The 27059-nt window shown below is 42.3% G+C and overlaps 2 protein-coding genes across 11 annotated transcripts in view; both read right to left on the bottom strand.

Annotated features, from left to right (window-relative positions):
* Positions 1-2441: 2441 nt before the first annotated feature.
* Positions 2442-16041, bottom strand: LOC114789293 (transmembrane anterior posterior transformation protein 1 homolog). 2 transcript variants are annotated; one of them, XM_028978559.1, is made up of 14 exons: positions 15820-16041; positions 12643-12776; positions 11841-11959; positions 10231-10393; positions 9887-10022; positions 9287-9384; positions 9000-9069; positions 8660-8740; positions 8376-8485; positions 6657-6716; positions 6455-6523; positions 5957-6033; positions 5624-5790; positions 2442-4920 (listed from the first exon to the last, which is right to left on the bottom strand). In XM_028978559.1, the coding sequence occupies exons 1-14, from the start codon at positions 16007-16009 to the stop codon at positions 4688-4690; spliced, it is 1707 nt and encodes a 568-aa protein (XP_028834392.1). In that variant the 5' UTR covers positions 16010-16041; the 3' UTR covers positions 2442-4687. The 2 variants fall into 2 exon arrangements, with proteins under 2 accessions (XP_028834392.1, XP_028834393.1); XM_028978560.1 differs by having other exon boundaries at positions 12643-12773.
* A 1889-nt stretch (positions 16042-17930) lies between these two features.
* LOC114789033 (LIM domain-binding protein 2-like) overlaps positions 17931-27059 on the bottom strand; it is a 28177-nt gene continuing 19048 nt past the window's right edge. The window contains exons 4-10 of one of the 9 annotated variants that reach the window (XM_028978078.1): positions 24499-24621; positions 23610-23693; positions 22845-22968; positions 21575-21625; positions 21329-21462; positions 19884-19982; positions 17931-19145 (exon numbers count right to left, since the gene is read on the bottom strand). In XM_028978078.1, the coding sequence (XP_028833911.1) occupies positions 18918-19145; positions 19884-19982; positions 21329-21462; positions 21575-21625; positions 22845-22968; positions 23610-23693; positions 24499-24621 (843 nt within the window). In that variant the 3' untranslated portion in view covers positions 17931-18917. The remainder of the gene's footprint in view (positions 19146-19883; positions 19983-21328; positions 21463-21574; positions 21626-22844; positions 22969-23609; positions 23694-24498; positions 24622-27059) is intronic. The other 8 variants (XM_028978080.1, XM_028978079.1, XM_028978086.1 and 5 more) reach the window with 8 other exon arrangements.

The following is a 27059-nucleotide window of genomic DNA, read 5'->3' as shown; positions in this document are numbered from 1 at the left end:
TACATCACACAACAAACCCTCCAGCATACCCTCTCCTGATCTTTTGAACTCTCAGAACAGGTACACACTCAAGTTCATGTGTTCAAAATCCCTCCTAGAATAAACAGTAAGTATTCAGAGGGTTCTGCTGGAATCATCTTCGGCGAAGAGAGGATTTTGTGTCACAAAACATTCAACATAATGGAGGGTGTGATGGGTGGGGTGTGTGTGTGTGTGTGTGTGTGTGTGTGTGTGTGTGTGCGGTGAACCAATACCTTGTCCAGGGGCTGTATGGACGCCATGGATGGATGGATGGATAATTATGAAGGACACAATAGCCAGAAATCAGACAAAGGAACCTTCACTGTAGAATCAGTGGTGCACAGTCTCTCCAGTTACTAAGCAGATTTACATGTAAACAGGATATGAACAAGAGTGAGTTGTAACAGAATAAAAAATATAAATCAAACAGGATTATTCACGGTGACCTTGAATAAAAGGATCGCAAGGTGAAATCGCCAACTCGCACCGGCACTGCATCACACGGCTCGCAAACCGGTCTCATTCGCTTCTCTTGTCAGAAGACGGGATGAATTTCAAAGCAGCTCACTGGTGGATTTGAAATAGCAATTATTTGCATGTCACAGATGTTTTGGCCGCTCCTGTCAGCCCGAGGTCAGCGTTCAGAGGTCACAGTTCAGCTCCTTTAGTTACCATGGCGGCGATTAGAAGCAGCAAAAGTGTGATTCTGCATCAACGGTCACTGACTCGCCCTCTTTTACATAACATGAAAATAACCAGTCCCCTAATTTGTGCTTATGATATGCATAGCATTCCAGACACTAGGAGCCCACACAACAAGCTGTCACCCTGTATAGTTTGTTCCAGCGCTTTATCTGGGGTCAGTTCCTCATCAGATTGTGAGCGACTTCCATGTCAGAGTTAATGAAGTGATTAATTCTGGTTCACTAGGACCCCCAACTATGAATACAATCTTTTTATTCACTCTGTTGTAGTTACATAAGTCAGAAGGTTACAAGTTAATCTAAATATTCTCTAAAGAGGAAGGTCTTGAGCTGCCGTTTGAAAGTGCTCAGTGACTGAGCTGTTCTGTCCTCAAGGGGAAGTTCCACCACCGAGGGGCCAAGACAGGATCACGGGACAGACAGGCTAGTTGGATTGGATTACTGTGTAAATGTACTCTAAAACAGATTAATAATGACACCAAAACAAAACTTTTGAGGTTCCTGAATTGATGTAGTTCTTTAGTAACCAGAGAAAAATGGGTTCCTCTCACCAAGTCAGGGTGGTGAGAATAGTCACACACTTCAGTTCACAGCGGTCAGCAGCATGTCGCATGTCTTACTCGAATTTGATTTCTGCATAACACTGCATGCCAACCCAAAACTGTCCATTTACACTGAAGAATGTGAATAACTAACAATTCATGTTCATTTTCTCTTAAACTGTTATTCCTGAGACCAGCTGGCGCCACACCCTGCCGGAGCTCCCACAAGACGGCAAGTGAATAATTCTCCAGGCCAATTTCCACTGCATGCTGTCCTCAACTCTTTGTCCCCAACAGTGGAAGTACATTGTGTAATCAAAGTTGAGTTGCACGTCTTGCAGTCGAGACTCCTGTTACCGGTATACACCAACCACACGGTCAAAAAGAAAGGGTTCATCCTATCCCTGGTTTCAAAGAAAGATGACATCCATTCAGGGACAGGCGGAGGCTTCTTCTAGCAGACACACAAACCTGTTTAATTGGTGTAAGACTGACTGCCTCTTTCAGCTCCGCTTCCTCTCCCGTGAGATGATGCTTTGTGTTCTTTTTGGGTCTCGTAGCCCCATTATACAGTACAGGCCAAAAGTTTGGACACACCTTCTCATTCTCTCATGTGTTTTCTTTATTGTCATGACCATTTACGTTGGAAGATTCTCACTGAAGGCATCAAAACTATGAATGAACACATGTGGAGTTATGTACTTAACAAAAAAAGGTGAAATAACTGAAAACATGTTTTATATTCTAGTTTCTTCTAAATAGCCGCCCTTTGCTCTGGTTACTGCTTTGCACACTCTTGGCATTCTCTCGGTGAGCTTCAAGAGGTCGTCACCTGAAATGGTTTTCCAACAGTCTTGAAGGACTTCCCAGAGGTGTTTAGCACTTGTTGGCCCCTTTGCCTCCACTCTGCGGTCCAGCTCACCCCAAACCATCTCGACTTGGTTCAGGTCCGGTGACTGTGGAAGTCAGGTCTCTACTTTTTGTTAAGTATATAACTCCACATGTGTTCATTCATAGTTTTGATGTATTCAGTAAGAATCTACCAACGTAAATGGTCATGAAAATTAAGAAAACACATTGAATGAGAAGGTGCGTCCAAACCTTTGGTCTGTACTGTATAAACATTTAGTTTTTTTACAAAAGCCTTGGAAGGGAAAATAAACAGACCAAAATATATATATACAAAACAAAATATTTATTAGACCCCCCCAACTGCCTTCTCTGACCCAGTTCCTTTTGCAATGATTCTTTTCTTAGAAAGGTATTCATTACAATTTGTTGAATGACAAAAAATCAGCACAGTTAATGATGCTGTGGTAGAACGCATGGTAAAGGTACTGATGTGCATGCAGAAAATGTAAACTGCTGTTTCAGTGATGCGCCAAAAACAAAACAATTCATGTCAACATTTAGCCATACACACAAGCTAATGTAAAACACTTTACCTTAACTGTCATTTATAATGCATTTTTTTTACACAATGATACGACCAGTAATGACCAGCTCTGAGCTCTTCTGATTAAAAATGACTAAAACATTTAGCACAAACTGGTCTTTTAAATGTGTACCTTTAACAAGCATTCAGAATGAAATGGCTGCACACGACCTCATAAGGCTGTATTTTAATGGTGCCATGCCCTTTCTTGTTCATTGGCTTTCAGTTCTGATAATGCAGAACAAGTACATTTGCCACAGTGACTTTGGTGACATGGTGGCAAGTTTTTTTCCTGCATAAAAGTTTAGCACTGTTACACTACAGCCCTGAAGTGCTACCACCGTTTGAAAAGGCGCAATAAAACAGACAATGCTGGTATGAAAATCATAGCATCAGGTCATCCTTAAAAAAAAAAAGAATGCTCTCTTAAGGTTTTCTTTAGGACATGCCCCGTTTCTAAATATCGGATAAAAACAATGTGGTTCCTTTTTAACTACATTTGTAAAGATTCTTGTGCCCTAGGTATAAGAAAAATGCTACCATAGTGGTTTACATTCTGCTGGGGAATGATAACAGTACTTATTACTATTTTTTGTTCCAGACTAAATATACCATTACAAAAATCATACTTGCAATCACTTCAAAAGCATCTTTAAACAAAGCTGTTGAAAAGCTATAGCATTCTCCACTGCCCTAATTTACCAGGAATCAAACATTTCCTGCATTCCAAGTTATTACACTTAAATGCAATAAAATCAAATACCTGGCCTTAGTATTGCCAAATGTAGAAAATTATTTATAGACTCATAATTAAGACAGCAGGGCTCATAAAAAAAGTCTGTGATACTGGCACATGAGTAAAGAGTACATTGATATGGAGCAATTGCAAATGTGACGCATATGCATAATTATTTGTATTTACGTGCTGTATCCAATCTACACCACTCGGCCACAGTATTAAAGACCACTGGTAAAGACCAAGGTAGACTGTGGTATGTGGCGCCAAAGTTTTAGCTGCAGATCCTTCATGGAGTTGGTTCTCCAACATACCCCAGAGATGCTCAACTGAATAAAAACATGGGAATCACATTTTGGCCAGTCAAGAATCACTGTTCAAATGTCTGTCCACTATATACCACCCCTGGTGAGGAGCAATAGCAATCAATGTTTTTCTCTTAATGCTGTGACAGATTAGTGTCCATTGATCTACTGGTGTCACCCATTAAAATACAATTAAATTTGATGGAATATAAAAGTACAGAAATGTTTCCTATTCTTTTTCCTGTTTGAATTAAAAATATTACAAAAAAAAGTTGTCCTGACTTTACTTCATCATCGGGTCCTGTGCTTGTTTTAAGCAGTAATGGGGTTTTCCCCCCCTTAACTCAGAAACAGTGGAGTCTTCATTACAATGCACCTGAGATACAGGCTATGGGACTGAAAAGCTGGCGCCCTCTTTATTTGTGTGAGTGGGATTGTGTGTATATGAACCCTTCATTGTTTTTTGTTTTTTTTGGTTTTTGATTAGACACACCATCATCATCATCTTCCCCCTTCTGTCTTGGGTTGCTGGTCCACTTCAGCCTCAATCACTCTCCAGCTCTGCGGTGCACTTCCAACCGTTTCTATGGCGACCATAGTGTCTGGGAGTAGCAGTGACAAGGCTGTGGTGGGGTTTTGGGAGAACTGAAATGCAGAACTCTAGGCTTTACTCCATCCAGTCTATAATAAATTAGACACACTGCATCTTAATAAATAACCTGCCAGTCGCTGCAGAGGCTGGGATAGTGGGGCTCAGGTTGGCAGTAAGTGGGTATCGAAGTTCAATGCCACAATGCCAACCCTCGTCAAACCTCACAACTTGGTGATTTGCTCCACTCTTCTGCCCCCGGCAGCTAGAGCTTCTCAGCGCTTCTGGCAGCTGCACCGTGTGTGTATATATATCAGTATGTCTGTTTCTTTGTGTGTGTGTATTTACGAGTTTATTAGTCTATGCGGTTGCCACAGATTGTGAAGCGATCGATCTCCAGCAAGTCTTTTTTGGGCGCTCTGTGTGTCAGCTCCATGCCATCCTGGCTGAGGTCCTTCTCCTCTGTCTCATCAGGAGTGGTGAGGAACTGATCTGATTCGCTGTTGGGCAGTACTGAGGTGGAGTGATCGCCATTATGAATGGGCTGAGAAGTGACTGATGTAGCGATGTCTTCTTCCACTGGATCACCTGGAAGGGCATAGGAGCACAGGGAAACATAAATGTGTCTATATGAATAACCTGCAAGGCTAGTGCAGAACTAAATAGACTCAAATGGGAACTATTAAGCCCATCCAGATATTGAAATTGTTACAAAACTAGGAACACAGAAGATGATTTAGTGATTGATCATAATGTGATTTAGAATTAAAAGTGAACCAAGCACAGGGAATTACATGAATGCAGCATATACCCAGAAGCTTCTGAAAAGTGATAAGAGGGTTTGAGGGTGTGAGTAGTGACAAAGCAGAGTTCTTGGGAATGTAAGGCAATACATTGTAACAGAAAGTTAGACATCATAAATCCACATTAAACCAATTACATAGTGCGTGCATGTGCATACATAGTAGCTTTTGTTCTTTATTCAGTTAATAATATACAGGAATCATAATAAAATATTAGTATCAATATGGAGTGTGTCTGTGTGTTTGTGTATTAGATGAAAGACTGCTTCGAAGGCTGCTAATGTATTTGTGTCTGTATATCTAAAAATAACTTATTATTGTTATAATAGACATAGCTATAATTAATAACTAAGTGTATTGGCTGTGTTATAACTTATTCCATTTGATAAAGAGAATGTGTATAATAATACCCAGTGTGCTGCAGTTGTATTTATAGTGTGTGTGTTACCTGGCACGATGTTTTGAGTGTGTGAGGTTGCAGTCGTTACCTGGTGGGCTGCTGTTGTATTTTACTCTGTTGGTTCTGCTGGAGGTTCTGCTGGGGGCAGCTGACGGGGGTTTCTGGAAGAGCTTCTCCTCCATATTAGCCTCCTTCACATAGAGACAGGACTTCCCCAGCAGCACGATGCTGTTCAGCACCTTCAGCGTGATCATACTACAACATACACGGGCAGAAACACGTGCCAAACAGATAAAGAGGGGAGAGAGGAGGAGACATCCCCAGGCTAAACAGCAGTACTATCAGCACAGTTATTACATTAATCCAGTATCATTTTTTATATGAGTTATATCTCACTCATACACACACACACATCGCTTACCCCAGGTAGAACAGCAGCACACAGACGAGAGACAGCGACCCCTGGATTTTGACTGAGCTTGTCACCACCCTAATGAGCTAAAGCAAATAAAGACATTTTGAGTCAAATGTAAAACCAATTCCCATTCCCATTCATTTGCCTTTACATTTAATTATTCAACATAAAGGGTCTCTTTACCATTCAAAGATTAGGACCAATCCTAGACTACAGAAGAACTTTAGGGTGGTAGTAGCCCAGCGGGTAACACACTTGCCTATGAACCAGAAGACCCAGGTTCGAATCCCACTTACTACCATTGTGTCCCTGAGCAAGACATTTAACCCTGAGTTGCTCCAGGGGGGACTGTCCCTGTAAATACTGATTGTAAGTCGCTCCGGATAAGGACGTCTGATAAATGCCATAAATGTAACTTTATTAAGTTCTCCGCTTTTACTTTAGGACTAGGTTTAATCACTTTCTTATTGGCACTTTCTTATTGCTTAGTTATCACCGACTCACCAGCAATGCAAGAGGAAGCGGGATGAAACCCATTCTCCTGGAGACAGTGTCGCTGTAGTCCGTGTAGGCCTAGTGCAGCACAGAACACACAATCCCAATGATGGTCCACTAGGCCTCATATTTACTAACGCTATAAACCAGTACACACTAAAGCGTAAAAAGCACAGCTGAACTGAGACGGTCACCTCAGAAATGGCCTTACGTTTTTTTGCCGACTGCTGACGAGGTCAAAGGCCAGGCTGGCCCTGTATTCGCTGTATACCTGTAAGACAGCAGCACAGACTGATATAAAACTGAAATGGAAGACAGAATGTACATGCACAACACACACACAAAGACAGTGACAGCTGTGACTTGTTACAGCTCTGGGATTTTCTGGCCTGCTTTCCAAAGATCAAGACATTTCCTGTTGAGAATTAAGAACCTTAAATTAGCTGTGTGTGCTGGTGTGTGTGTGTGTGTGTTTGTGTCAGAGATTGTATACTTGATATTCTATAGAAATCGAACGAGAATTGCTGGTGTCTTCCCATTGTAAGTCGCTTTGGATAAAAGCGTCTGCCAAATAAAGTAAAGTAAAGTAAAGTAAAGATGAGTCAGAGAAATACCCCGTCTTTCCACTCAGGAGCACATAATGTAAAATTACTGAAAATGTTAACATTCCATGTTGTACCGGCAAGAACATGAAATACTGTATATTAAAATGCATGATTTATTGTTAATGGTGCACAGAAATTTCTTAATAATTCAGTGTAATATTTATATATGTCCACAAATTTGTTAGTTTGACTAACTAAGGGACCGATTGACACTAGGGTCTCTGAAGGTTAATCTCCCCAGGTTATGCAATGAGTTTATAATTCGCAACATAGACCACTGTTTGTGTAACGATAAAGAAAATGACGGATATAAATATGTGCTCTATGAAGCTGCTTCTCACCCAAGATCACTAATAAAAAGATGCTATTCATTGCAGAAGGTTCTCAGGTTCAAACCCCACTTACTACCGTTGTGTTGCTAATCAAGACACTTAACCCTGTCTCTATGGGGACTGTCCCTGTCACTACCGATTGTAAGACACTCTGGATAAAGGTTTCTGATAAATGCCATAAATGTAAATGTAATCACAATTCACATGGTTTCTAATAACTAGCCATGAAGAATAAATGTTGTTATTTTTATATCTTGGCTTTTAAAAATGTTGATTTGGTAAAAACCATTATGAGCTAAGATTTATCATATTCTTGATTCCTAACTAATTTGAAGAAGAAACCAGGGAAAGAATGTGTGTATGCGTGTCTGTGTGGGTGGTCCTCACTGCGGTGACACAAATCCTCCTGCCTGTAAGACACTGTAACACCACTGAGATCCCACTGGGCTAATCCCTGCCAGGTAGCACAACCTAATCCTCTCTACTTCTCCCCAACTCCATCTCAATCTCACTACTCCCCTAGAGGCTCCCGGTCATCTCCTCTTCTCTAGGAAGGGCATCTGACTTCACTGATTGAGTAGCTGTGGATTTTTGCAATATGGGATAAAATTGAGGTGGTGTGGCAAAGCACCGGAGCGTTATCATAACCACAGTCTGATTTACTCTTTGCTTAACTCTAAGCGCTTTTAAACTCGTAAACATGGGTTGCATAGGGAGAAAGGGAGATAAGCCAAGAGTCTGAAAGCCAAAAGGAATCAGGCACAACCTTATGTATAAGTCAGTAGAACAGAAAACCTGGTGTCATATTAACTGAGTGCACAGGGGTTCTGCCAGTGCAGGTTCCTGGTTTTGTCCTGCTCTAGAAAGCAGCATTGAGCACACATGTCTGGGTGTGAATCCACTTCTGCATTAGAAGTGATGGTGCTGGTGATAGTACATAACAGACACTGTGTTAATTGTCACAGCAGTGCACTGAAGAGCTGGGATACTCACATCAGCTGTAATGTCATTAAACTTTGTGATGAATGCGTGTTTGACCACGTCCACAGCCACCTCCGAGGCAATGACCATACATACATCAGGGAAGAGCACCCAGAAGTGATCTGCAGTCAACGTATCCACAATATCATGTTAGGTACATGCAAAATCAACAAGGAATGCAAACCGAGAACCCATTCAATTGTAGTCTGACTTTAGAACAAAAAGACCAAAAAAGTCAGATATGAGAGACAAATGAAAGATGTCTCATGTATGAAAAAACAATGGAAGCTAATCACCTGGGTTCCAGGAGAACTGCTCCATATTTCTGAGACAGACAATAAGCAGCAGTACATAGTTGGTGAATCTTTCTTTGATATCTGCAAATTATAAATACGATCACACAAAAATGAAAAGGGCATCTCTGCCATTCATTCCAAAGACACAATAATCTGGGTTTCGCAGACATTAATAGTTATGAATCAAATGATGACATGTGAATTAATAAATAAGACCAGACTTTTCAATTGTGCTGGAGGCTAATTTCCATTTCAAAGGGACACAGTTTAAAGATGAGACATTTTTTCAGTGCAAGCCATCTCTTTCTGACACGTCTGTGTGTATTAGCATCTGACTCACCGCTGTTCGACATCTGGAACAGGTTGTTCTTCTCAAACTTCTTAAATACACTGCCTTTGATCTCCACAAACTGCAGACAGCAATCACACAAATAAAACCCTGAACAATGTTCTGACATCTCATGTGAGGATTAACCAAAAAAAAAAAGTGATTTAACTTGAACAAAGTGTCTGTATTCTCTATAAAGGCCCTTCAAGTGAATACACCATGTAGTGTCAGGAAATAAACATGTATGTCACAAGTCTAGCCCCAAACTCAGTAGTATAAGACCCTGATCGTGTACCCACATTGTTGGACATCATGATGGTGAGCAGGGACTTGTTGTGGGAGTTGAAGGCGACGTTGAGGGTGGTGGCCTGAACCATGATAAGGATGGCATGCAGGACTGGAGACAAAGGCTCAGGAAAATATCTGCATTGTCTGTTCACAGTTCTCAAACTGAAGTACAATGGGAGCTTCATGTTCATTCAAATGTAATGTGAAAAATATGTCCAGAGTAGGAATACTGTGTGGGGCAGTGGTGTCCTAGCGGTTAAGGACACGGACCTGTTATTGGACAGGTCCGCGCACCCGAACTGCCAAGATGCCACTGACATGACAGGTGCCCGTGGAGCAGTGTGTGGGGACGGTACTTTGCTCAGTGGTGCCTGGCATGGCTGCTCACTGCGGGTGATGTGTTAAATGCAGAGGACACATTTCACTGTGTGCACCGTGTGCTGTGCTGCAGTGTTTCACAATGACTTCGCTGTCTTTATTGACAATAAGATTAGTGAAATAGAATTGAATGTAGGTTTTTGTCTTTCTTGCTGCATGTTTGAGTGCAGTATACTCAATGCTGGACAGCTTATATCCCCCTCTGCTTGTGTCTAGGAAGAGAAAAAGGATACACACATAGAGAACAGCCATGAGAAAGTGAGGGATCACACCAATGTGTGCCCTCTTTCTTTCTTTTGGCTCCGTGGCTGTCCAGTAGAGAGCATCCAGGATGTCTTGACCAAAAGAGGAGAAGAGTCGATCTGCAACCTGAGAGCAAATTATTTATCTTGAGGTATTTCAACATTTCAGTACCCACACCATAGGACTAAACGAATCCGACCTCTCTAATCCAAATCCAATCATGGATTTTGATCTACCAGGTAGTTATTTTAACATTTACTGAGAACCACGATTCTCAGAAACCCTTAAACAATCAGTAAATTGAGTGCTGTGTGATGTGTTTCGGCAAACGTACCTCTAGCATGTTGTAAATGATGTAGAGCTTGATGACAGACTGGCCCCGGATCATATGGTACATCATGGAGTAATCCACATAGTGCATCATGGAGTAACACAGCACCAGAATAAAACCCTTGAGGACATCACAGACCTGGGCAGGCTGCAGGATCCGTGTGCCACTGCAGGGCCACATGCACAGTCAAATATACATAGATTAGTTTTGTTTTTTAAATGCTGTCAGTCAACCTCCCTCACGCATTCAGTAACACATGAGTTTAAGCATGTACAGAGTGCACAGAGTTAGAAGAACTCACAGCAGTTAGTGCTCTAAGAGCCTGTACAAGCATCATGCTGCAAATTCCTCAGTCAGGAGATGATAAATCGGTCCGATAATATTTTACTATTAAAAAGCCACCATGTTTTGTCTATTTTATCCACTTGTCTATTTATTTTGTTAACAATGACTGAATATTTGTTCATCTTTATTTTACAGTTTATCCTAAATGCAAGCATGCCATCTGCTGGCTGAATTGAGATACTACATGCACAGAAACCAGTGCTGAACGGTGTTCAGAAGAGTATACATAAGATCATGATGTAATGTAATACAAGGATAATTCAGTTAGGTTATTTTAAATTAGTGTATTAACAAGTGAGAAATAGTTAGAGAAACGTGATTCCTGTACACCATAAGATTTAGAAAAACAATTTATTATTTAGCAATATTACCCATTCTTAATTCCTGTCATTGTTAAAACATTGTAAAAACCATTCTGCCGCTGTGTGTTGGAGTTGGAGTAAACTGCATACAGAAATGTAAAGAGAACATAATGTATGGCAACAGCAGTCTTATATTGTTCTATCTGAGTCTTGGCTCCTGACTCAGAGTCATGAATCAGGGAAAACTGATTGAAAAGGTGCATGGAGTTGTGGTAGCCAGCGGTCATAGCCACAGACCACAGTCACATTTACATTTACAGCACTTATCCAGAGCGTGGGACAGTCCCACCTGGAGACACTCAGGGTTAAGTGTCTTGCTCAGGGACACAATGGTAGTAAGTGGGGTTTGAACCTGTCATTTTGTGGTCTTCTGGTTCATAGTGAGTGTTTTGCACACTAGGCTACTACCACCCCAGTGTTTGAATGCATTGGAGGCAACACATCATCCCTGAAAGCATGCAGGGTGGAAAATGATATATGTCTAGATGCACTATAAATGCATCTGTATATAAACACAGTGTATTAACATACAGTAATAGTAAGCGTGCATTTGTGTCAGAAAGCTTCAGCAAATTCTTGAAGAATAAATGTGGGTGTACGGTCTGAGAGCCTGGAGTCATAAAACAAAGCCCTGCTGTTTAAAGCGACAATAAAAAGCAGCCGCTGGGGCAGAACAGCCTCTGCACGTGTGTACAGTACCTGCTCATTCAGCAGTAGGGGCATATTAGCCCTGCGGACAGGGAGACACACAGTGAAACACAACCCAGCTGCTGGGCCCACAAGAAGAGTGTAGGGTTGACAGCGAAGTGGTAAGAAAGATTACATTTGTGCTGCCGTATGAGGAGTGATTTACACATTTATAGGCCTGATCCCTCCACATGCGTGAACGTGTGTGGAGATGCTCACCTGAGCCTGCAGCAGGGCAGTGTTAGCAGACGGATGAGGGCCAGCAGCACTCTGAGAGGCAGCAGAGTGAAGACGTACAGAAAGGCGTCCAGGCAGAGGAAGAACCCAAATATCATCAGCTGCAGGGAGACAGGGGACGAGGGTGAGAGGATGGGGGTGGATTCGGTGGCTTCCTCAGGCAACATCCCGTGCTTGGCATTATTGATTAAAACGCTGCGAAGGTGACAGCAGTGTTGTCGAGCAAATACTGCCACCAGCAGGTGTTGCACAACAGGTGTGACTTTACATGAAGGGTTTTTTGGTAATTTTGGTAAAAATAATGCAGTAGGTTTGGAAAATATGCGGTAAATTGCTAATTTTGCAGGCTTTATTGCGATGGCAAAAAAAAATGGAGACATGGAAATTTCAGGCTGAAAAACACGGTTAAAAGAGAAAAAGATTCCTAGTGAAGAGCAGCTGTCCTTGGACCTTGAGGGACCTTTGCTGACCTCAACCTGTCCAATGATCTTGCAATTTGTCTTTCTTTTATTTCTTTCCAGGGATTCATGTTAAAGAGTTCCTCTTATCTTCAGAGGTCCATGACCATTTAACAAATAGCAGTTGTTCTCCCACGGTTGTAAAACTAGGCCAACCTGCTCCCTCTAGTGGCTGTAGAAAATTCTACTATCTGAGGTCTCAGCTCTGCTGAAACATTAAAGGAAATTGTATTTATTTGGACATCACATGACAACAGACAGGGGCGTTGGACGTGAGAACGCTGGACAGCCCGCGTTCTTTCCTATGAAAACCATTACAGACTTGCCTTCTCCAGCTCTTTAGGTATACGCAGGCAGGTGTAGACTCTCTCTCTGCGCTCCGTGTATTTGGCCTCGTTGTGTTCCAGAAAGTACCCCCTGGTCAGCTCAGCTCTGATGAAGCGCACCAGAGAAAGATCTGCTTTCAGGACACACAGCCACAAACAAAAACACAAACACAGCGTCAACACAGAGAACGCCATACAGATCACAAAGGCTTTTCCTCTGTGCCTAATGCCAACGGTGCGTGCATTGTGTGTCTCTGTCTCTCTCATTTACACACACACACTCTCGTCTGACCCAGCAGCACTCTTCATAAAAGAACAGCCTGTATCGGAACAGTCAATTGTCTACCAGCTGCGTCTCTCCAGGTTTTTCCACACAGAGACAGAAGCTTCTTCCTCTGGGACTCCTCACGGCGAGGGACTTGTTGATTTCAGGGGGGCACAAACCATGTGTTCTCCATACCCCATACGGCATCCCATATGAGAGTGAGAATCCAGACACTCACACTCTTGTCTGCCTTGTGGCCTGATTTACTTCAGTAATATAGAGGGAACAGCAAGCCCGCACACAGTGTATGATCAGTCTTCTCCACATAATATAGACATGTGGACGCAGCCGTATAGATACCACAAAATAACAAACGTGGAGGATGAGCAGCATGCCATGCTACTGTAGGCCGAACATAACCTGACCGCTTCCAACACTGTAAAAAAACGGAAAGCAAACATAACACAACCAGAAGCAAATCCCTGTGATGATATATGAATCACAAACTAATCACGACAGTGTTCGTAGCAGAAAAAAAAAAAAAATCTCCTTCCATCCTGTGCCTTTAAGTAGCGAGCATGCTCTGGCACATATTCTGCCCGAATTTAAAGCTTCAAAAATGAAGAGGGGACCCAGGGACCTGAAAATCCAATTTAAAAGCAGCAGGCAACCTAAGCAGTTTGATCTGCACTGGAATTATATGATCACCCATGGCATTATTCCTGCTGCGTTTCCTTCTACTTTTAATCTAAGAAATCGTGAAGAACAATCTGATCGTAATATGGCTAAATAGGACTTGTGATGCTATGTAACATAGCCGATAGTCTCTCTTAAAGAGCGCTTGTTGGTTGAAAGGTGCCCTATCATGAAAATTTCACTTTGTGATATATACAAGTCCCTATTAAAATAGGAGTTCTCCTAGCCTGTCTATGGTCCTGCGGTGGCTAGAAATTGTCATAAGGGGACAGGTTACCTCCCGTTTCTCATGCTTTTTCCACCCAGAGCTCCCCTAAAAAATTATCTCCACCGAACGGCTTGGCTTCCTAACGTGTGAAGCATTGCAGCTGCTTGGTGATTGGATGTAAATATGCACACAAATGTATTTTTTCTATAAATACTTCTATATGCCTCTCTCCTCCTCATTTGCATTTAAAGCTACACACACCGAAACGGCGCGTCCTGGGGATACCTCATAGTGCGGCCCGCTAAAAGTGGCCGAGTTTCAGAAAGAGACTTCAAATACAGTGTTAGGGGGCCATTAAGACCGATATTAAAAGCAAAATACAGGTATAGATGTCAGATAAGGACTTCAAAGCACTGAGGTACACTGGAAAGCGCTGGACAAGAGCGTCTGCTAATTACTGTAACTATAAATCATTGCACAACTAGTTTGCACAGCTACAGTTTCTTAAACTATGGAGACATCCAAAACTAAACAGTGTGGTGAGAGCCAATTGCACACTTCACGCAACAGCAAAATCTTAATACCTTTACATGGGAAACCTGAAGCAACTATCGGCCCAGTTTAGTGTTCCTTATCTGACCCACGGTAGAGGTCACATCTGATGCAACACTGTTATATAAGATTTATTACAAGCAACAAAGTTTCTGTCCCTCGCTCTGGTGCTGGGTGGATGGTCGAGAGTAGAACTGTGCAGCTAGAGATCATTCATGATGTCAGTGTCATACGTCTGGGTTGAGTCAGCAGTTAAGTCAGATTATTGTGCTGAGAGTGATTAATACGCATTGCTTTTTGCTCTCAGGTTGACGCCGTAAAGCACCGATGCATATTTTATCATAAACATGATAAAATATGAACTGCAGAGAATTAAGACTGCAGGCTACAGCTCAATCCCTCTGTCTGCAGCCACAGACACACCTGCCAAGAGGCTGCGCTGCGATTGTATTTGGGCAAATATTTGCTGGGCTCCCCCAGGCCATCCTTTGGCCAGTCACGCATCACAAACAGTCACCGCGGATGATAAGGAGTCTGGCGGTGCATGAGCCAAGGCTACAGTTCTTTGCTCACTCAAGTTTAAACGAAAAAGTCAGGAGGTTGAGACCACTCTGCAAACAAATGCTAGGGAACGGTTTCATGCCGATAATTACACAGGTCCTCTTTAATACATTTGGTGGACCTGCAGTACCGAACTTTGCCATGGTCTGAACAACCCACTCCCACCGATCCTGCAGGGTTTAGGTGCAATTTTAACATGCTCCTTATTGCGCCCTTGCATGCACGTTGCAACAGGGTTCATCCCTAAAGAAGGTCAGCAGGTGCAGGGCACGCCTTTCTTCCGATTCATCCATCCTTAGCAAAAAAAAAAAACAGGTCAAGTGTAGGTCGAAACAGGCGCAGCAAAGCAGCAGTACACAGTGTTTACGGTCGTCCTGCTTACGTCAGAGAGGAACCTCACATGACCCGTCGGACCCGGCGCTAGACTTGCCGGCGGAATTTCCTGGCCGTGCTTCCTAGGCGATCTGACGCCAGCGATGGCAAAGCAGAGACCCTGGAGGATGCAACAGCCACGGAAGCCTCGCAGACGAAATAAAAACGCAGACGTCCGCTGCGTCTGCGCAGGCATGCTGGGTGTAAGATGCTACATCAAACTGTGCACGGAGCCCCTCACATTTATCCTGTATTCACCGTAGATCAGTGCGGTAAAAAAAAACGATCCGGCGACTTACAGGCTGGCTGGCTGACTAAATCCGACACTATTAGCCTTTTGGTCCGAATTCACGGCGGCACGCATATTGACAGCTAATGATATATAAAATAAGCACGACTAGAAGTGTCACGTACTTCTGTGCAGCCACTTTGCACAGGAAGCTGACCATCTGACGGAATGTGGTGGAATCGGGGTAACATCGACAGCTATTTTGACAGGTCCGTAGGCAGGCTCTGCGCTCACCCGAGAGATTCCGCTTCTTGTCTTTCTTACTGGCGTTCCTCTCGTAAAACCCCAGGGTCTCCGTCACCTCGGAGGCGCCGCTGCTCATCTCAGCACGCGTCGTATTATTTGAAGCCCCTTTCTCTCTATCCTTGTCCTCGTTTTCCGTCTCTTTTTCGTCCCCTGGACCAGCCGCTACCGAGTCCGCCATCTTCACTCGATCGCAGCGAAAGTAGCCGAACAGACAGCAACACGCCTACGTCATCAGGTCGTAACTAACACGGGGCCGAGAACTACACCCCCCATGATGCACTGCGCTTCGCTCGTCACCAGACGCAGGAGACCTTTATTGCGATGTCATTTGATTCGGGCCAACAGAGGCATATTGAAAGTATATAACTACCGAGCAAAATTAAAGATAGAACACGCCCACTCATTCACAATAGTCCGATATACTGTAAACTAGGCATAATGAGCTTATATCCTGCTAATACCAGGTATAGTGCAATTTATTGGACACGGCACCAGTCATAATGCTTGCTGAGTTGTGTCACGAGTCACAACAGTTTAACTATTTTTCACTATTGCTCTGAACAAACATAACTTTGTTAACATGTTCTACTTTGTCGACCTTGTGCCACCGGTTAACCCAGTGCTCGACCGAGCCAGTATGGTAAATGCATGGTAAAAATTCTCTGGCTGTCAACATAGTGATGTGGCAAAAATTTTCACCGTTTTTCACCGAAATGGGAGCGAAAAAGACTGCGTCGTGTTTTCGCTCCCGGGTATAAATCCCTGTTTTTGTCCACCAGAGGGCAGCCTTTAGCTACAATACCCCCCTACCCCCCCCCCCCCCCCCCCCCCCCCCCCCCCCCCCCCCCCCCCCCCAATTACAAACATCTGGGGTTTATTTCAACTGCGTGAGAGAGCAGCAGTGTTTACACACGGAATAAAGCTGAACATCGCGGTCTTCAACCATAACCAGGCTTTACACATGCACCTGGTTACCACGAGACGCTCGCATCAAAACAGCCTCTTAAGCCGAAACACAATTTATTAGCACAAATAAGAGCAAAGCATACAGAACACACACATACATTTCTGCAAGTATGTTACATTTTCTGTTTAAAACAATATGATTACTTGGTACTCAAAAAATCTGAGATATGCTTTTGAATCCTTACAAAAGCAGACATATATTTATATATATGTACAAACATTTATAGGAGATTTTTGAGGTCAGCTTATTTTTCTGCAAATGTAGTTAAAGTATCAACACCATAAGCGAAAAAAAATAAAAAATAAAGGTACTTCCTTGTCAAAACACAAAGCATAAACAGCTGCCCAGTGATTCTTAAAATCAGCCACCAGAATATTTACAGAATGACTTTTTATATTCCCATCCCAAGAGAAACATTCTGGACACTGTAAAGTGATAAAAATGAATTCTGAAACCGTATTAAATTTTTGATTACTGAGTATCAAATGTGTGTGCATGAGTGTGCAAATAAATAATTTCACACACTCACCAACATTGCCTCTAAACACACACACACACACACACACACACACACACACACACACACACACACACACACCATGAAGCACATGCAACAGAGGGAAATAATAGTGATAAAGGGGGAAAAATACACTGCATTTAGTTTTCTCTCAGGCAAAGTCTGTAAAGCCACCATGAGTCAACCAGGGCTGAGATTTCAAAAGAAATCAGCCAGATGCTTTTTAAAGAGGGGACAGTACCCTCCCCTCCCCAAATAATATCCCCAGTAATTACAATCACATGCTCTACATGTCAGGAACGATCAGGCAGACATGCGCTGACCTTTCAGTCACTCTTGCACAAAAAACCAACACACTTGTGTGCATAATGCTTAAGATGAAATGCACAGGAAACACTCGTGTTCAAAAGTACTTTTTGGTGAACAAGATCGTTTTACCAACCTTGCCCTGCCTGAAATAGAGATCTATATTATTTTTTACAGTCAAACACCTAACATTTGAACGTAAATAGATTTGCATTTGTAATATGTCCTCTATTTTGTTTGATTAATTTTATCCAGAATGTCTTTCAGCTTGGAAATACAACTGTCATGAAATTAACAATTCACTTTCACAAATAATATTAACTAAAAATTAAATCAACAGATAAACCATATCAAATGTGCTCATAAAATGCAGTTAGAAACCTTTTTTTTTTTTTTTTTTTGTTTTATTTGTGGTCATGTTCTTATTTATGTTCTGCATCTGAAACATGAAACAACATTTTGTATTTTTGTATTTAAAACATAATGGTTGCTATGACAGTCTATAAGCAGAGAGAGAAAAAAAAAACATAATTCAACAGGTCAAACAAGCATCTGTCTTACATTTTCTCATCCACAAAATATTTTACAGCCATCAGGTAGGAAGAGGTGGACCGCAAAAGCAGATGCTGTACATACTGTAGGTGTACAAAATTGGGAAACAGTGAGATGCTATATATACATGTACACATGGGACTGAGGGAGGTCTATGGGATGCTATAATGTATGTACATGCCAATGTATAAAATGAGTAGAAATTTGCTAATGCGGCCATTTCTTACAAAATGATTTTCATTCTGCAGTCTGTGCCAGAGACAGACTGGACCTGCAATATTATAATGAAAAACAGAAAAAATAACAAATATGCATTCAATGTCTAATAAAAAATGCAGATATGATATGTCAAGAGTTTTTTATTCCTTCTTTTTATATAAACAAGGCTGGTTGCGGTCCAGCCAGTGTAGGCTGTGCGAGTTCTGCTTTGGGCCGCAATCTGGCCCAGTCCCACTCATGCATTTGAAGGTGTTGATGCTTAGAGCTTGGGGCCAAGGTTCTGATCAGATGAATGAATCCTCTGCACTCAGGAGAACTCAGGGTCTCTTGGCCAAGCCACAGCTTTGGGAGGGTTTCTGTTTTTTATTTTCATCATATGCATATTTAGCACTTTTCCAGGTGACTAAGATTGATGTTTGTTCTTCAGAGTGCATTTTCTGCCTTGGAGGTCCATGTTGTTCAGGTTGTGAACTTCATTAGGTGATCTGCAAAGGGTGCATTGATATCCATGGTCGTCAAAATGTGCTACTGGGAAGATTGTGTTGCCGTAGTATCAGGCTTGCTGTCCTGGTTGTTAGGGGGCTTGCTGCTCCAGGGGCTGTTGCCAAGGGCCGGGGAAGAGGTGTAGTCCTCTTCATCGTCAAGGCCATTGGTAGCATCATACTGTGTGTTCTCCAGCCGTGTGATCAGACGTTCGTCCTCGTCCCCAAACTCACCACCCATCAGAGTGGGCTCCCCTACCACCATCACATCCTGCAGAGAGAAGGTCGACAAGGAGAGGGAGCAGAGGGAGGAGAGTGTACAAAGAAGGATGAGAAAGAAAAGAATAAATGAGAGGAAGGAGGAAAGTACAACGAGGTGGAGGCAGAGGGAAAGACAGCGACAGTAGGCAGAGATAAAAAAAGAGGAGGAGAAAGGGAAGATGACAAAAGGAAATGAGAGGAGAGGCAGGAATAGAATGTGAGAGAAGACAGAGGAGTAGGTGGTGGGGAAGGAGAGAAAATGAACCTCTTATTATCGCAGAACCTCACAGCAGCTTCTCCTGTCTAATGATAACTAATGCAGGAGATAAACTGTTGAACATGTCAGCTAACTTAACAAAGCCTAGAGGAGTCACATGAGTCACATTGGCTGGACTGACTTCATAAAGACCTTAATATTCTCTTCCATTACTGATTGTCAGTGAAATTGTCACCTCTGTTCCATGCACTGTCTCACACATACGCAAAATACACATGTGCACAAACACACTGTTGGGTTTTTCCCTGAAATTGTGCCACCCGGGCCGCCACCAAACCACTTCACTTCACGTCTCTGCGCATCTTAATTACTTCAATTCATTTAGGGTTAGGCGTCTGGTACAAGACAATATGCCCAGTAATTAGTCTCATTTGCATAGCTAATTGAGTCGTTAGTACAGCACGTGCTGATTGACAGCAGGCTCTGGGTTTTGCCATCTGTTGTTTGACGGCGCCTGTCAGTCACACCTACCCCGGCTCCGCCTCCGGCCACCCGCCGCCCCGCGCCGCGGAAAACCCCCCTGTCGATCCGGCGGCCGCTTTGGGCTGGGGGAACCAGAGACGGAGAGCACTAATTACAATCACATAGAGAAAGAGAGTCAGAAATGCTACATGCTAGCACAGGCTAACCCTACTATAATACACACAATAAAAATTACTCAGTGAATATTTGTTGAGACAATAATACACATGAAAATTAAAACACTTAAGCTATTCATATTTTCTTGTTTTCATATGCAGAGGCAGAGAGCTACATCACAGAGAAGCATAACCAGGAGATCTGTTAAGATGAAGATATTTGCTGCTACTGTAATTGTAATTAGCAATTGTAAAATGTCTAATTGAATCTAGGTACTAGGAACAAAGCTGTACAGTAAGACAGGGGTGTCTTGAAGCTAAGGAATTAATAGTAAGGCTATTAGGTCGCTAATTACAGAAAAAAATACTCCAGCGCTAACAAAATGAGTCAGCAGCCCAGCTAATTCTGATAATAATTATTAGCACTTAAAGAGTGATAGAGTGTGCAGATTAGGTTCAAAGTAATTATTACAGTAAAGGATGGTAAATAGAAATAGTGACATTAATAATATTAATTATTATCAGGCCAGCAAAAGATTCAAATGTTGGCAAGAATTAAAAAGTCCAGAGGCAGAATTAGAAAAATTATTTCAATTATCATTCAATGACACCAAAATTCTGAAGATAAGTTTAGAGTTTGGGGGTAAATGAATGTAACTGGCAAATCCAATACTCATTCACACTCATTCACTCACACACACAGTTATGATTCACAAATTTAAAATGATAAATGTCGGATATTAAAATACTTTTATTTATTTAATAAATAAAAAAACTATTTTCTGAACCATCTGAGAAAACAAGCTCAAAAACTGTGTGAAATCTGCTGTCATACTAATGGGAACTATTTGCTTGTTGGTACACGGTGCAGTTTTGATATTTTCAATGTAGCTCTTACACTAACAGAAAAAAAGATCCAATATTTTCTGTTCCTAGAAGCATTTCAGTAATTAAAAGAAATATTTTCTACTTCTGGGCTCTACGGGGTATTTTGCTGTCAATGTTTTTTATTTGCAAGTGCCCACAGTATAAAGTTGGCACTCAAAGCAGTGAATCAGTGTGCAGAACATGCTGCTAAGAGGGCCATATCCATTTAAGCACCAGCAGGGGGCAATGTTGATACTATCCCTGAACCTCCCCCATCCTCATGCACACACACACACACACACACATACACGGACACAAACACACACACAGTCTGTAGTATGAGTAAGACTATAAAAACTAAACTATTGCCAGAGGACTTTTCCCTTACATTAAAAAAACACCATTTATTTTATTTATGTGCATGAGAAGTGTTAGTAAAGGAATGTTAAAAAGTGAAAGTGGGATGCTTACAGGTACCTGCGTGGATAGATTAAAATTGTTGGCCGGGCTGCGCTTTTTGCTGTTTCCTACGCTGCTATTGGACGCGCTGCTGGCTGAGTTCTTCCTTTTCCTTCGTTTTGTTGTTGTCTGTTTGGCTGGTTCTGCTGTCAGACAAAGAGAACAATAAATTCAGAATCCAACACATGGTGATGAGTGTTGTGCTGACTTTAAGTTAGCTGACTAGAGGACGGAAGTCCTGAGGATGAAATAATTTACCTTTTTTGTGATTGGATGGAAATATTTCGGATTTGAAATTGGGTGGGTGGCCTGTGGACAAGAAAAAAAAATTACATTTGTAATTGAAAACACACACACACACACACACACACACACACACACACACACACACACACACACACACACACAGAGTTCATTAAAGCACTGACATGCCACTGAAAACTTGACCCAAAATCTCAGCCATACACGCTGACAGCCATTTGTACTGTCTCCAGTTTTTTACTAGACATAACAAGGCACAGGGTATTAAGAATAAAAAAAGTGAAAAGTGAAAAGTGATTGTCACATGTGATACACTGCATTTAACCCATCACCCTGAGTGAGCAGTGGGCAGCCATGACAGGTGCCCGGGCAGCAGTGTGTGGGGACGGTGCTTTGCTCGGTGGCACCTCAGTGGCACCTTGACGGTTTGGCATTCGAACCGGCAACCTTCTGATTATGGGGCCGCTTCCTTAACCGCTAGGTCACCACTGGACCCCACAATACTGCCAGCATCTCAACTGCGGGGCACCGGCAACTCTAACCTGCGATCATTTCAGCACATGGAGAGTCCTCACTAACGTGCCCATTCTTCACATGGACTGGTAAAATGAGTGGTGCTCACATGCCATTCCTTTGTTTGTTTCACCAACACATAATAGATTTTTTTGTCCTTTTCCGGAGGAGGTTTAAGGAGGAGGAATGATTTCTGAATCATGTTCATGTACTCTTACCCCCGAGGGAATTTAAAGACATATATTCTTTTGAACTAAAGTATATAAAATATTCCACTCAAGGTCAGCTACTTAATTAATTAGTCCACATTTGTTTCGGCTGAAATCCACAATACCCCAGACGCTGGGTGTGCTGTCTTTGAAATGTTAATTGAGAATGGGAAATATGTTTGCTGTGTATGAAAACACGCTGCGGTGGTGTAAGCTTAATGGTATTGTTTACCTCGAGAAAGGAGAAAAATAACAGATAAAAAAAGAGGGGATACAGGACGAATAAATGGAAGGGAAATGTGTGTTGCCGGGTTAACCCTATAGAAGCCAAACCGGGGGTTATCAGCTCGGCTGTGCGTTTCCTTCCCTTGTAAAGAGAAAGAAGGGATGTTCAGAGTGTTCAGATAAGAGAAGAATTGCAGGAAAGACACAGAGGAGATGATTGTGTGTGTGTGTGTTTGTGTGAGTCACAATATGTCATCAAGCCTATTCACCAGGTCTGAACTTGGTCAGTTTGTTTAATGCGGCAGTAGCAATGACCGTACCTGGTGGTGCCACCATCCGCTGCCATTTCTGGAAGAGACAGGTCTTGAGACAGTCTCGAGGGCTCAGGTTGTAGGTCTTATGCCTGGACATCAGCTCCTGCATCGGCTCCAGAATCACACACAGCTGGTGACAAAACAAAACACAACCGCTTAACAACGTCACGCATATCTGAACTCTTTTCCGCAAGCCACAGCCCCGGCCTGCCACCCCCACAATCGATGGTAGGTTACGTGCGATGGTATGTGAGAGGTTTGTTGACCACTAGGCTGCTACTAATCTATAATGTAATGCAAACCTACACACACAGAGAGTATGTGAACAGAAACACACGATCCACAGGGACTGAGACAGTATCTCATTTACTCTCTCTCTGCCTCTCAAAACAGGCGAACAAGAGGGAACTCGTGCTGTTTTGGGTGGGACATGTTAGATCACATGCGACTTTATTGCTCAAGCAAAGCTTCAATACAGCAACTGACAGACAGACACAATGGGAATTGTTTGCATGTTTTCTAAATGAAAGCGAGTTAACATAACTCGCCCACCCCACACCGCGTTTTTTTTATAGCATTATAAGAGGCTGATCTGTTGTGATTAAATTACCACAGTTTCCCTCCTTTCGCTATTTTTCGTCCACTGTAATCGGTTGGCAGGAAAGGAAAGCGATTCTATGCTGCATATATCTGCGTTCCAAACGTCAGCATCTTGAGCTGGCTGGTGCTGCTTTTCTGCGCTCCGTATGAGGCTGCCTGCGTGCGTCTTACCCTGAGGTAGTTGAGGGTGAAGTTGGTCAGGCCCACTCGGGTGATGTTTTTGGACAGTTGCTCTACCACCCCGGGGTCTTGTGCCTGATAGAGAGGGGAAAAGAATGGGTCCTCATGATAAAAATAAATAAATAAATAAACAGACAAATAAATAAATAAAACATGACAAAAATGCTCCGCACACAACCAGCATCAAGCCCAACTACAACATATTGGATTAAACAGACCATACTCATTCACACACAATCTCTTACACATTGAAAGTGAACTTGAAAGGTCACTAACAGCAGCCATGGGTGGAGATACTGTTTGGGGAGGGAGCGCATGGTTGGAGCTCTGCTGTTGCTATGACTAATGCTCAAATAATTCGGCCGCTCCAATCACATTACACACCACCGCTGTCTGGGGTGCAGAAATAGACATGTGGACACTGCTTTTTGCTGTATGCGTACAGCAGGGGAATTCAATACACAGACGATTTTCCCCAGAATCACTTAATTGCCTGTCTTTCAGCTAGATGTACTGTAATTAGTTCATTTATTAGTATTTAAAACAAATAGCTTTTAAAAGTTAACAAATGTGCAGTAGGATTACATGGATTACAAGTAGGATGCATTAGGATTAGGAACTGTTCCTGTACCGTTTAGTTCCCATGAATGACAAATGTCATTAGATGTCTTGAAGGTTACATTAGAGGAGACCGGGTAGGTACTCCACTGCCAGCAGAGGTGACGAATGGGAGATTAAATTGAAGGGGGTGCCCTAAGCAAGTAGAGCTGGGATGCAAGCCCCCCTGCAGTCTAGCACAGACCTATGCTGCTTCACCCCTGCACTGCTCTGCAGCCCTATTCTGATAAAGTGGCCTCACAAAGGAGATTTTCACACTCACGTGAACAGCCAGAATACTGCGAGGGATGAGCTCTCTGCATTGCCTGATGGTGAAATGCCATGTTTTTATCCGCATGAGGTCATCAAACGAGAACTCCAGAATCAGACGACCCTCGGTGCACACCTAAAAACATAAAATAGTCAGATGAGCATAATATTCTGTAGCTGCTGTTTTCATTTAATGACTGTATTTGTAATTTAGTCAAGTAGACAGATCTGGTACAATACATTATATCTCCATATGTGTAATGGATTATACACAGCTGAAGCCATTGCAAATGCACATATTTCACAGCAAGAAAGAATCCCCAGTTTCTTGACACAATGAAAAAGGCTTCAAAAACTTTGTACTCAAGTACTAATGTACTAAAGCATAATGCGCACTGCAGATTGCTGAGGATTACTAAAAAAAGTGTTTTTTTTTTTGTTCTTGTCAAGACAAGAACTAAAACGAGTTTTTATTAATTCATGTTAAAATGATCTACAACTTAATAACAAATTAATTGTTCTGGCTACACCAAACTAACCAATGTTTTTGCAGTAGCATATCTAATTAATTGTGCTTATTTTTTGCTGGGAATAAAAAAGTAAATGTTTGAGTAGAATAGTTTCCCAATTAAGCTGTTATTTTCTGTTTGTGCAGAATTCTCGTTCTGGTACTCTGAGCCCCGACATTCCGTTGCCTGGGAAACGGAGAGCAGCTGATTAGTTGGCATGGCAACGGGAGGGATGTAATCCCGGTAGACACACTCTAATCAATGCCCCCAGTACCGCCGTGCACACACACAGATACACGCATGCACACACACACACACACACACACACACACACATCGAACCTATGCTCTCCGGAGGACCAACAAGAAAGGGGCTGGCAGGAACACAGAGGCTCACGTGGGCTCCCTACACAACAATGAAAACACACATTCGCCTCCCTTCTTCTCCCTCTATCGCCCTCCCTCTCTCTCACACACACAGACACACACTACACAGCTGGTTCCGCCATCATTGTATTAAGACTATTAAATTCAGTATAAATAGCAACATTATTTTGGAGTGAGTGTAATTGGCCTGTATTTACTTTGGGAAAGTGGAGTTATTCAGTAGTGTACTGTATGCGGAGTTTGAACATTTAAGTGTTAAACTATCTGACTGTGATTTGAGCGATTTGTTAGAGAGCAAGTTTAATATGTAAGAAGTGTTTTACCTTGAGTCATGTTTAAAACAAAATCTCCTGTCCCTCCCTATCCATCCATAGTGATTTAGTAAAAATTGGTGAAGAATACATATAGATACAATGGAGATAGAAAGAGTATGCTGGAAAGAGTGAGCGAGAGAGAGAGAGCGGTGGAGAGAAGAGGAGGGAGAGAGGAGGTAGAAGAGAGAAGACGGGGTGATTCCTCTTTTTTGTTTTGTGCACAGTACAGCTCTGCATTCACAATTAGGAATAAATTACAGCTCTGCGCCGAAGAGGAGAGAGAACATTTCAGCCTGCAGCAGAGTATCTATCTCTCTATTATCTCTCTCTATTAAAAAACACTCTATCTATCTATCTATCTATCTATCTATCTATCTATCTATCTATCTATCTATCTATCTATCTATCTATCTATCTATCTATTACTTTTTACTCTTAGCTTCTTTCTCTTTATTTTTCACTCAGTGTACTGTTCTTTGTATCTATCCACTGTTCTCCCTCCTCCTGTTAGTTTTCCTCTCAGATTCAAAGGGCTTTTATTGGCATGAAATACGTGAAACTGTTGCCAAAGCAATGGTGTAACATGGAGTAATAGTGTAACAATAACCACTGCTATTACAAACAATGGTAAAAGCTGTACAGACAACAGTCATAAAGATATATAATTTAACAATATTACACATATGAATGCAAGCCATGAATGAATTATAATGCTTAAAGTAATGAAACTACCAAACAAATGGCACATAAAATAACCAGAATTATGAACCAGAATCAAAAGCCAAAATAGGCTGAGGTTTGGGGAAAATAAGAACATGCCAAGGCCACAACTATAACCTGCCAGCTACATTCTGAATAGGCAATGTAGGGCATTTGTGGTAAGAACCGGGTGCAATGCCCTACGGCCAGGAAGCACAAGCAGGAGCGGTGGTTGCCTGGTGTAGCTGGGCTCACTTCCACAGCATGCATGTGGAAGAAAATCATATTCCTTGTTATGGGTTGTTCGCTTCCTTATTTACGAGTTGCAGATGGAGAGGTGCCAAACTGGATTCTTGGAGTCCAGCTCAGGCAGAAAGATGGGCACTCCAAGCAGCTAATGGGACAACAGTTGATTATTTATTTCTATCCAGTAACAATCCAAGATGTTCAGCCTAGGGAGATGTGGGACATTTCAGGAGAACACTCATATTGACTAGGACTTGGCAGGATGTGATTGGCAGGAACAGCCTTTGTAAAATGGCATGCTCATGAAGGAGTAAACCAAATGCAAACCAAAGCCAAATTCATAAGGACTCTGGATCACAGGTGATCATTTTATTTGTGCATGCAGACCTTTTGTTCAGAAGATAGATCCATGATTTGAAT

This window comes from Denticeps clupeoides, chromosome 4, assembly GCF_900700375.1.
Source record: "Denticeps clupeoides chromosome 4, fDenClu1.1, whole genome shotgun sequence".
In the NCBI taxonomy this organism is placed as follows: domain Eukaryota; kingdom Metazoa; phylum Chordata; class Actinopteri; order Clupeiformes; family Denticipitidae; genus Denticeps; species Denticeps clupeoides.
Note: the sequence above shows the minus strand (reverse complement) of the source record. Positions and strands in the feature narration are given on the sequence as shown.